The sequence below is a fragment of the Elgaria multicarinata genome, chromosome 3, assembly GCF_023053635.1.
Source record: "Elgaria multicarinata webbii isolate HBS135686 ecotype San Diego chromosome 3, rElgMul1.1.pri, whole genome shotgun sequence".
NCBI classification, from domain to species: Eukaryota; Metazoa; Chordata; class Lepidosauria; order Squamata; family Anguidae; genus Elgaria; species Elgaria multicarinata.
Genome location: NC_086173.1, coordinates 94,003,650 through 94,015,390, shown reverse-complemented (window position 1 = coordinate 94,015,390; position 11,741 = coordinate 94,003,650). Strand labels below are relative to the sequence as shown.

General features: G+C 40.4%; 1 protein-coding gene across 1 annotated transcript; it reads right to left on the bottom strand.

The window, feature by feature from the left end:
- Nucleotides 1-1,907: 1,907 nt before the first annotated feature.
- THG1L (tRNA-histidine guanylyltransferase 1 like) lies at nucleotides 1,908-9,317 on the bottom strand. Its single transcript, XM_063123335.1, has 5 exons — nucleotides 9,154-9,317; nucleotides 8,407-8,481; nucleotides 7,606-7,694; nucleotides 5,904-6,011; nucleotides 1,908-2,902 (listed from the first exon to the last, which is right to left on the bottom strand). The coding sequence occupies exons 1-5, from the start codon at nucleotides 9,218-9,220 to the stop codon at nucleotides 2,741-2,743; spliced, it is 501 nt and encodes a 166-aa protein (XP_062979405.1). The 5' UTR covers nucleotides 9,221-9,317; the 3' UTR covers nucleotides 1,908-2,740.
- Between the last annotated feature and the right edge of the window lie 2,424 nt (nucleotides 9,318-11,741).

Genomic DNA, 11,741 nt, shown 5'->3' with positions numbered 1-11,741 from the left:
AGGTTTGGACACTCACCATCCCATTAATAGCCTTCTTATCCATCCACTACTATTGGCAATATTTTTATCAGTACTAGTAATATTTCAACAGCAACTGGTGTAGACAGCATACTGCCTCTGACACTGAACAGTAGTATATAGTCATCCTGCATAGTAGGCATCAATAGCTTTCTCTATCTGTTGTTGTTGTTGGAATGCTATAGGAACATGATGTCTCTGGCTGTTGTCTGTCACTCCAGCAGAACTGTGATAGTGACATGAAGAAAAAGAAAAAATGAATGGAGAAGTCACTTTCCTATGAAAAACTGGATCCTAGCTTCGAATCCCCATTTGCCTGACTCCCCAGAAACTGTTTTTCAGGGTGCCCTACATGCTTCCCATGTTTTTGCCCCCTATCACTTTAAGAGCAGCTAAAGCAAAAGTGAGAGAAAACAACAGGGAAGTGTATAGGGCACCCTGCAAAATAGTTCCTGGGGACTCAGGCAAGTGGGGATTTGAAGCACAGCATCCCTAAAATTCCAGGAAAGCCCTTGAACCCTATGGATAACCTTGCTAAATCAAGCCTCCTTGATTTGGATAGCCACAATATTGCTATAGTGCAACAGCAGCTAACCAAGAAAAAAGGGGCTTTGACCATGACTGGAATCGGGGTTGGAATAGGGATGATGGGTAGAAGTGAAGGCCCATCCAAAGTTCATGGTAGTTTTGGCACAGTTGTGGGTCTCTTGCTGGCAAGGCAAAAAAGGGCACTGGAAACAGCTTAGCCGTGATTGCAAAGAGCAGCAGGGATTTCATCCACCCTTGCTAAATGGCTTGCTTCCAGGTACCCGCTATATATGATGGATTGGGTGTCCCAGGTTTGGGTGACACATCAACCCATTGTGGGTGAAATCATGCCTAGAACAATTCACTGGTTATTATGGTGTATTGTCTAAAAAAAAATTACTCACCCTGTGGAAAGCTGTCCAGGTTTGCTCGACACGCTAGCTCATAATGGGTTAGTGTGGCAAGTGAACCCAATCATTGTCTTCCACTCAACATTCCTGTTTTCCCACAGCTGCTTGTCTTTTTTTCTCACCATGAAAATTCATTAAGGAGAAAAAGACTGAATAACTGCCTAACACTTTCTAATGGTTAGTGCTAGGACCCCACCATCTGGAAGCAGCCATCAGTTCAATGAGCCACTGTTCTTATTGATGTGTTTATCAGCTCTATGTTGTTTTTATTGTTATTGTGCATTTTACTTTTATTGCTGTTAACAGCCTTGAGCACCATTTAGCAGAAAAGAAAGTAACACATTTCAGAAATAAATAAATAAATATCCACCATACTTAGTATTGCCAAGATTTATGCCTGAGCTATAGTATTATATACTGATTAATCCCATTGATTTCAAAATAATTGTTCAGTATACTATCATCAATACAGAAATTGATTTTTATAGTGCAATCCTATGCTCATCTACTCAGAAGTAAGTCCCATTGAATTTAGTGCAGCTTACTTCCCGGAAAGTAGACATAGCCTTAAGATACAACATTACATACCTTATTTATGTAAATATGTATTGCTTGGAAGCATTTTTTTAATGGTTAGTCTAACTACATTAAGGAAGATGGCCACTATGTCTGATGAGTGGTTTTATTATTACAGCATTTTGAAATAGGCTTTTATAAATGACACTAAAACATCTATTATTCCAAGGAATCTTGTCTCCTTTAAAAGAAAGATAACAATGGGAATGGAAGAGAGAGAGAGAGGACTGGAATAACATTAGGAAAACATCCCACATAAAAAAAGCTTTCTGTCATTATCTTCCGAAAATCTGTGTCATGGCCTAGTTTTTACATAGTCAGATGCTCAGGCAAATCTCACAATCACTCAAGTTGTTTCATCAGGGTTTTTTCCCCCTTTCTTTCTTGGAAGAGGTCTTGCTACTTCATGGCTCTTCCTCAAGGAAATGCAGAAGAGCAACACAAACTCTTTTTGAACTCTGCACCACAGTAAAGAACTTTCAGTTAAGTTGGTTGCCACAATCCTCAACAGCAGGAACTGGATAGCTTCCCAGGCAGCAGAAAATGAGAGCATGACCTACAAACATGCCCTGCTGTGATACCCCCCTTATATAATAACTTTATTACTCCAGTATGGCCACCTGAGACCTCCCCTAATAATCAGTAAAGCAGCAAGGAGAGAGCCCAAACAATAAATGTACGATTACAGAGGGAAATTACGTTTCCATTGCTTTCAAAAAGGCCAGAACTAATTTACACTTGAGAGAAAACTTCCTAATTAGTTTCAGCTACTTGCCAGGGTATTTTGTTTATCACTCATATAATCCAGAGACATTAGCAACTAGGATAATTTGTAACTCGGCTCCCTGATGATAGAACTTAATTTGAAGCAGGAGTTTAAATGTTTTCAGAGTTTTAAATGGGCAGCCTAACATCTCATGGGACTTGCACCAACAGGCCAGAGCTTAAATTAAAGGCATTCCTTTTCCACTGTAAAGTTTGTCAATATTATAAGGCACCTCATAATTTTGATGGAATATTACGTTAACATTTATGGATATTACATGCCTTTTTAAGAGAATTCTTTTTTCTGTAACCTCTAGCAATATGCACATGTTTAAACCTCAGTAATATCTGTATTGGGCCAATCATATCTTCCTCTTCCATGACGTGGTCCTTGCAAAGTAAACTGTACAGCGTATTTCACACTAGAATCCAGATGTCAAAGGTCAGCTATCACCAGATAGGATTTCAGGATACTGGTCCCAAAACTGATCCCTGATGATGTCACAGTGCAAAGGAACTACTGTAGTCCTCATCCGAGTCACTTCAACTTCCTTCTCTTCTGTTTCCTTTGGAATTTTAATGGCTTTCCTAATGGTTTCATTTACCTAGAAATACAAGTGACAAATTAATATAAAATTGTAGAATTGAAGGCTAGAAGGCAATTCAAGATCCACTTCTTTTTAGGGTTGCAACATTCAGAGAGCAATCTTATGGTCCCTTAACAGCATTCCAGGGGCCATAGGACTGTTCAGAAAAAAAACCCTCTAAAGTTTTAGAACTCCCACCTTAGAAGGGTTTTTCTGACATCACAGCTGCCCTCCAGGCTCCTCCCAGCCATTACACAGGTTTCCACAGTGGTTCACTCTGAGACAGGTGGGCAACTTCCAGATATTCCCCATCATCCCCAACCACTGACTATGCTGGCCAGGGCTGATAGCAGCTATAGACCAAAACTTCTGGCGGGCCACAAGATGCCCACCTCTGCACTAAGAGATCGAAACTCCCCAGCACGGCCGGCTGGGGAAAGCTGGGAGTTGTAGGACTTTCCCCCACCTAAACACATATAGGGTTGCACCCTAAGGCTGCCATCACCTGTACTCACTTAACTGGGAGTAAGTCCCATTGAACACAAAGGTAATTACTTCTGAGTAGACATGCTTCGGCTTGCACTGCATATTTATTAAAATCAACAAAAACCCGTATTACTAAACAATTTCCTTTTACTGGATAACAGCCCTGCTTATTACATTGCTATCTCATCTTTGCATTACAAAAGTCTATAAGGTAGGATAGTTTGCAAAACACTGTTGTTTATTTTTATTAGGGTGACCATATGAAAAGGAGGACAGGGCTCCTGTATCTTTAACAGTTGTATATAAAAGGGAATTTCAGCAGGTGTTATTTGTATGAATGCATCACCTGATGAAATGCCCTCTTCATCACAACAGTTAAAATTGCAAGAGCCCTGCCCTCTTGACCAGATAGAAAACTATGCATGAAGTTTTAGACATAAGTTTTCCACATCCGACTGACAAAAGAATTCTTAGACAGTATAATTTATTTATTTATTTATTTATTTTATTACATTTATATACCGCCCCCCAGCCGAAGCTCTCTGGACGGTTTACAACAATTAAAAATAGTAGACATTAAAAGTATACAAAAATTTTAAAAAACATAAAAACAGTATAAAAGCAACAAAAGTATTCATTTAAAATATCAATTCTGGGGTCCATTAAAACAAACTTAACGTTATTAAATGCTGTTAAAATGCTGTTAATCATCTGCCTTAAACTGATTACTTGATTAAATGATTTCATACTAGCAGGCTATAGGAGACATGCCTTTATGAGTTAGTGAAGGAAAAGTGAACTTACAATTTAATAAACAAAAGCTACTTATTCCTAGAAAAGGCCACCTATTATTTCCCCATTCTCTATTACAGTAGCACACCAAAGGCAAAATAGCAACAAGAAGTAAAACAAACTTTCCTTTAACTTCAGTCCCACTGGTTAAAAGTTGCTCTCACTGGTGAATCATCAAGGCTGCAATCCTATACATAATGGGGCTTACTTCTGAATAGACATCCATAGTACTGAAGCTTGAAGCCCTAACCCAAACTGAACACGTTAGCTTTCAACATTTTAGTAAGAAGGTCCATTTTGAGGATTTTTTTATTATTATTTTTTATAATAAAACCTGCTATTTGGGAGTGAGAGACTTAGTTCAACATCCTGTACCAAGAGCTGGCAAAAATAATATTTGGCGTATGTTTATCCAATCTTTTATAAGGAAAACACAAGAAAGCTAGATTCCGCCATAATATAGCTTCCTTGACTGCCATTTTTGGTAGAAAGCCAGGGCACAAATCAAATCAATAAATAGAAATACATAATATCCAAATATACCGTGAACCCAATCCGTCTAACCTGGATTATTTATTATCTGATTATTTATTTTCCCTGTCCCATAATCTCTCCCCCATCCCACTGTCTCCACTGTCAGTAAACATGTGCAACACTCATCTCCAATTTGTCCAATTGGGCCAAACTGTACTCCAGACAGCATTAGTTACATGATAGATATTGCTTCCACATTTCAGAAACAATTATATAGGCCACCCAAAAGACGCACAGTGAATTAAAAAAAATATCTGAAAGCATACATAAATATCCCATTAAAATTATGTTATAACTGAACATCTTGAAAACATTAAATTCCACAAAGCCTGCCAAAATAGAAAAATCTTTCAATGGCTGCTAATATAACACCAGATTTAATAGGTTTACTGGAAGATCTTGGGAAATACCTATAAATCCAGACTTTGTTTTGCTTGCCTGGTTGCAAGAGTTATAACTTTGGATTTTATCTAGAAACTGAGACAATTTATTCTAAAGCTGTTGCACCCTACAGACACATAAGATAAATATTTCAGACTATTTCAGGTTACTTATAGCTTAATTCCACAATGGCCAAGATATACCCCTTTTAACGAACCTTTTCAAGTGTTACTTCTTAAACCATTATTTGATTGCTGTTGCTTTTATTCCATTTCTGCTTGTTACTGCTGTCTTAGCTTAATTTTATGGAGTTTTATAACACTGTTAAATAGTTAATTGTTACTTTGTTAACCACTTTGGATACTTTTTGTTCAAAGGGGAGATAAGAATGTTGGAATTAAGTAAAACTTTCTATTAACAGCAATTAGGTTTTTCGGATGTCAACAGTACAATGTCAGGAAGGACAATGTTTGACTGGCATCACAAATAGATACACCTGTGCAAATGTTTAGGACTAGTACATTACAAATCCAAGTCCCTGCTACTTTTTTCTTCCTTAAGGTCAAAAAGGTATTCAGCAGAATTTCAAGAACAGGAATAATTGGTACTAAGTACCAAGCAAAGGCTAACCCTAAAATCAGAAACACCATTAGATAAGTTCTGGTCTTTCAGTGTCAGGGTAAATTTATAAGGCAAATGCACCTGGAAACTCAGCACATGTGGAATTGTCAAAATACACTTAATTATCACAACACATTTTATATAACTGCTTGTAAACTACACACTACCATTTTAAACACAAACTGGTATGTCAAAATGGTTTTACCTTTTGCCACACTAGAACAGTTCCTTTCCTATACATCAGGGGCTCATTGTTGTAGTTAATGCTGAATTCTGAAAATAAAATCTCATTCTTGTCACTTGCAAGAGTTCCCTGAGGATAAAGGAAGAAAATCACACTTCAATCATATCAAAAAGCAACAGTATCGTATAGGCACATAAGAACATTACATCTGTTGATCATTTCACGTGCAGTGAGTGGGGTTTACTCTCCATTCAAGATCTGTGCACAGTATTTGGAGAGAGGAAAGAGTCCACTGTACTCCTACACATACACCTTCCCTACAGAGATCCATCAGTCCACTTTTCTGTTTGCATTTAAACACAACATTGAGCTTTGTTTGTTCCGCTTGGCTATTAATCTTGTTGCTGTGTTACGACGTTTTTTGTTTTCGTTATATTTTACTGTGATTTTTATTTATTTTATTTTTCACGTTCTATGATTTTTTAAAAAAACCAACAGACTTATTTATTTATACCATTCGTATAATGCTCCACATCTGAACAGATTCCGGAGCAGTGAACAACTAGAGATAAAATGATATGAAAAGAAAAAGACGACAACACAATCTTTTAAAAGCAGAGTGCCAATTAAGGCTTGGGTGTTACAACAAAGAAAAATGGGGGATTATATGCTGCACATGCTCTTCTTGTTTGTAGCACAAAATTAAGTTTCTGTTTCTGGCTACTTCACTGTACTCACGACTTAGAAAGCATAATGATTCCCCAGATGGCCACGCCCCTCCTCCTGGCCCCACCCCATTTCACCCCACCCCCAACCATTTGGTGGTTTCCTAGCTTTTGTGCAGTCTTCCCCTCCCCATTCTAAAAGGTTGAGATGCCTCTCCTAAGGCTTAATTATTGGCAGCAAAGGAGCTTTAGGCTACAATATGCTGGATGGTGGGGTTTTGTGTGTGCATTTGTGTATTTTTGGCCCTATTCCTTTTGCCTTCAGCCCTCCCTCCACCCCTTGTTTTCGCACCCACCCCAACTGGAATGTGGCCCTGAGAACTTCTCCGAAATTGAATTTGGCCCCAATGTTCCCCCAATTAACAAGTTTAATTGTCTAGAAGAGGTCCTTAAAGGAAACAATGATATGCTTGTATGCTACAATTCACTGTATACCCTAGATTGTCTTAATAGTTCCGGTTGTTGCAGACCTCGAACTTGCAAAAGCTAGAAATATACACATTGGCCATTATATAGATATAACAGGGGACTACAAAAAATAGGAAAATGAAGAGAAGATGAATAAGGATGCCCTATCTGATGCTACATAGCTACTAAAGTTTAGAGCTGTGCTTTAATTCAGGAATGGGGCAGGCCATTTTCCAAAATGCTTGTTACTACATTGTTCTTGATAATTAAAAATTAGTACATCAATTCTAAGGTAGCATGGGGATTCTATGGCAAAGAAACCACAACTGCCTAAGCCATACAGGCTCACACCAGCTAGAGCAAATGGGGGAATTTTCTGTCCCTCCTCCGCCCTGTTCTGACTTTTAAAAGTTCTCTCTTCCATGGACATGAAATGCCCCAACACACTCTGCCTGCCACAAGTGTCTCTCTGTGTGTGGTGTGAGTGAAAGAGAGAGAGAGGTTTGAATTACTGCACAGGCTGCTGGCATTACACAAGTCATAAGGCAATATTGGTCTGAGGATGGGATCTTTGGAGGAGAGATTCATACCTGTAGCCTCTTTTGTGCTTGTACTGGTGTCAAGCCACTTCTCTGCACAAGAGTCCAAAATACTGTATTGTACAGATTATTTACATGACCTGCAGGAAAACCAAATGAAATCAAGACAGTTAAGACTAGTTTGGGAAGTGCATTAAACGAGCTTACTTCCACAACAAATTTTTGGAAGTTGTAGAATGTACATACAAATATCAGTATGGGGAAGTTCACTTTACATACTTTACATACCATTAACCTATCAGGTCATATACTGCATTTTGAAAGTAGGTAACCTTCTACATCATGCAGCTTTTCTTTTCTCAATTCATAAACCATTATTATTTATTTCAGGAGAACACTTTTCTGGAGAGGAGAGATCCCTAAACTGATTGCGGCACACAGTAGAGGGAAATGAAAGATATCACTGCTTGACTTGATTGCCCAGCAATATTAGTTCCTACCAAAGGCAGTAGCACTTGATATCTTAGTGCACAATTGAATAAAATACTGTCTGCTTTCTTATGTCATAGAGTTATAGCTAAGGGATGGGAGGAGAAAAGAAGAGACTGCCTCCCCAACCTGTAAAATTCCAAGTTCTGTTCTGAGTTTCTAGCTCTTTCTGTAAGGGCTGTAAGGACTAAAGATGTGGGAAAGGACTTGGAAAATCCCAAGTGAAGAAGGAGGCAGACCCACCACCTTCCCCCTACCTCTCCCTAGCCACAGCCAAGACAATAGTACCGATCAGTAATTATAAGGTGGTACCAAAAAACTGACTGGGTGGGGAAGTGTTTTTTGTCTGTAAAGGATACTTACAATCAGCTTGTCGCCAACTAAGATAGTCCTTTAGATTCTGGTCACTGGGATACAACACAACACGTCCATCAAATCCTGGTGGATACAAAAGAGGCTGGTCCTTAAAGCAATCTTTCCAATAGAAAACGTAGCTGGATGCAAACTGGGAGACCACATGAGTCATGAACTTACTTGTAAACAGAACATAAAGGGGGAGAGAAAGTAGAAGTTATTAATATCACCACAATGGTTGACTAGCCTATGTAATCTAAAAATGTATCTCTTGTTCAAAACAAAGTTTCAAAGTTGTTCCAAAGCTCTATTGTTCACTTCCATATTTACAGAGTCCAGGAGATTGAGAGCATACCAAGCATGTAGAATCTGACTTAACAAGCATATCAATTTGTCTGACTCTATGGAAGAAGTGGGCAAATCCTGGTGGATACAAAAGAGGCTGGTCCTTAAAGCAATCTTTCCAATAGAAAACGTAGCTTTCGGTCCAGGGGTCAGATTGCTACCCAAGACCAAGCTAGCATGTCAAAGGATGGCAAGGGGGTAGGTCCCAAAGCCCTACCATTCCTGTGATATCATTAATGCTCCCCTTCTTTAGTCCTCCGTGCCTCTCTCTACACAGAGAAAGTAGCTTGACCAGCACTTGCGAGAGCCAGCCAAGTTGGGCACTTCCTTCCTGTGCAACTCAAAAGAAGGTGCTTATGCAAAAAGGACTATAGTGTGTGTGTGTAGGGGTGTACAGGGAGGCAAGCTTACCTTGTTCTTCTCTTAAACCAGTTGCTTTTCTTTTTGAAAACAAAACTGTACTCATCACTTTGTCCATAAGCAATGACGATGTCTTCTAGCTCTTGCATCACTGTCTGGGCACACTTGTTCATCAACTGAAGGGCACGATCATCATTAGGCTTCTTAAAACCATGTTGCTCAGCAAACCTTCAAATAAAAATATATACATGAAGGCTGCAATTCTAAGCACACTTACCAGGAAGTAACTCCACTGAACACAGTAGGACTTATCTGAGACAACATATACAGTATTGGACTATTAGGAAACTGGATCTGTCAAAGTGATAAGAGTGGTTCTCAACATGCGCTTAACAAATTGCAAGTTTTGTGATATATTATATGGCACAATCCTATGCACATCTAGACAGGAAAAAAAAATCCTGCAGCTCCTTCAGTAAATACTCACGCACTCTGAGGGTTGAGGTGACCGAAGTGATCTTTATTGAGCATACACAAAGTTTAAGTAGCAAAATCCCTGCTCCTTCTTCCCCCCTCCCTCTCAGCTGAAACTCCTTTGATCGCCTTGCTTGTATCCTGAATCAACACCTTTAATCTCCTCTGTCAGCTGAGTCAGTCTGCCTGGTGTGGATTCCGTGTTTAGCCTAGAGGTCTATCAGGACATGTCTAGGGTTGAACAATGGTCAATTAACTGGGAGGAAGATAACAGCAAAGACCTGCTTCCCTCGGGCAGTCTTCTGTCCCGTAGTTCTCCAGGCCTGTGCTGTAGCACTTCAAGCTCCCAGCTGGGAGATGTAGGGCTTTTTTCCCTGTCTAAACATACATAGAATTGCACACTTAAAGTATTAAAGCTGCAAAGTGTTTATCTTAATCACATCTGTGCCTACTAAACGTAAGTTGAACCAACCCATCTGTGCTAAAAACATAGCCTATTTCAATTGAGGCAATACTAAGAATCCTAGCTGTAATTCACAAATAGCCCAATGCCTTTCTGAACAGGATGAAACTCCTCACTGCCACTCAGAAAACTCTTCCTCTTTTTCTTTAGTACATTGGAGGCAGTAGCAGAATTACAGCTTTTCAAATATTTGTTTTAATACTGATTTCTAAGTTGTGGGTTATCAGCATCGGGTCTACTGATAAGGAAAAGCTGGTAGCAGTCACACTGGCCCAATTTATTAAGTGAGAGTACCATGAGCACAAGATATAAATAAAGCATGTCCTTTATGGGCTTCCCATTGGCATATGACTAGCAACTATGGGAAACAAGATGCTGCACTAGATAAGCTTTCTGTGCTGCTCTTAAAAGGAGGATGGGTACAATAAAAACACATTTTTTATCAGTACCCTAATAAAATATATAGGAACAGTACATTAACATGTACAAATACTCCCGATAAAGAAGTTATATATAAAAAAATATCTACCAGAGTGCAAGTGCTTCAGCAAATATTTGCCATGCAGTTTTATTGAACTTCAGAAGAGTGGGAAGATTGCAGCCCCAGAATACAAAGATCCATCCCATTCTTTGTGTTCTGACACACTCTCCCTGCCTTTGAGAGCTGACAAATGTAAAAAATAATCTTGGGTAAGGAGCTGACTCAAGCCCCAATCAGCCTGTGGACCGATTACTATCCTTAAGAATGTAAGAAGAGCCATGCTGAATTAGACCAAGGATCCATCTAGTCTAGCATTCTGTTCACCCAGTGGTCACCCAGCTGTAGATGGGAAACCCACAAGTAGGATATGAGTGCAACAGCACCCTCCTGCCCATGTTCCACAGCAACTACTGCCTCTGCTACTGGATAGCCATCAGGACTAGCAGCCATTGATAGGCTTCTCCTCCAACAATTTATCCAAACTCGTGGCCTTCACTACATCTTGTGGTAGTGAATTCCATAGTTTAACTATGTTCGGTGTGAAGAAGTACTTGCTTTTATCTGTCCTAAATCTCCCACCAATCAGCTCCATGGGATTCTAGTATTTTGAGAGGGGGAGGAAATACCCCCCTCTCCACATTCTCCAAGCCTGCATAGTTTTGTACACCTCTATCATGTCTCCCTCTAGCCTCCGTCTTTCCAAGCTAGCGTATTCGTGACACCAAACGAAAGCGATGCTTTGCGCGCAAATATCGCCCACCCACAGCGACCCCTACACTCCGATCTTCGCCGGTGCCGCGTGCGCTGGAGCAACACGCCGAGCCGAGGCGATGCACCTCACTCCTATTGGCTGACCAGTCGCCCAGGGCAACCAAGCCCGTTAAGAAGCACTTGCTGCCGCCAATGGCTGAAGTGGGCCTTACCGATGGAAGCCTCGCCCGTCAAGCCGGACGACGACCCAGCAGTTAGGCAAACACGTATCGTCCGCTTCGAAGTCCCGCACGTATTCGAACTTGCTCTTGGCCATGGCGACGCGGCGGCAACTCAGCCTTGCGCGAAGCCCGAGAGCGGCGGCGGCAGCAACAGCACCACTGAGCCTAGGCCGCGTTATCATCACCGGAAGCAACGTCGTAGAACACCGGAAGAGGGTGCCTCTAGTGCCATTCTCTATGATACCACAAGGCCTTTCGGGATTGTGGCTGGCTAACCGCCTGAGCGGCT

Coding starts and splice junctions, on each gene's coding strand:
- THG1L (XM_063123335.1), bottom strand. CDS start 9,220: ATGGACAAAGTGATGAGTACAGTTTTGTTTTCAAAAAGAAAAGCAACT. Junction 6,012..7,605: donor AAGCACAAAAGAGGCTACAG/GTATGAATCTCT, acceptor CTTTATCCTCAG/GGAACTCTTGCAAGTGACAA. Junction 2,903..5,903: donor CTGTTCTAGTGTGGCAAAAG/GTAAAACCATTT, acceptor TTGTATTTCTAG/GTAAATGAAACCATTAGGAA.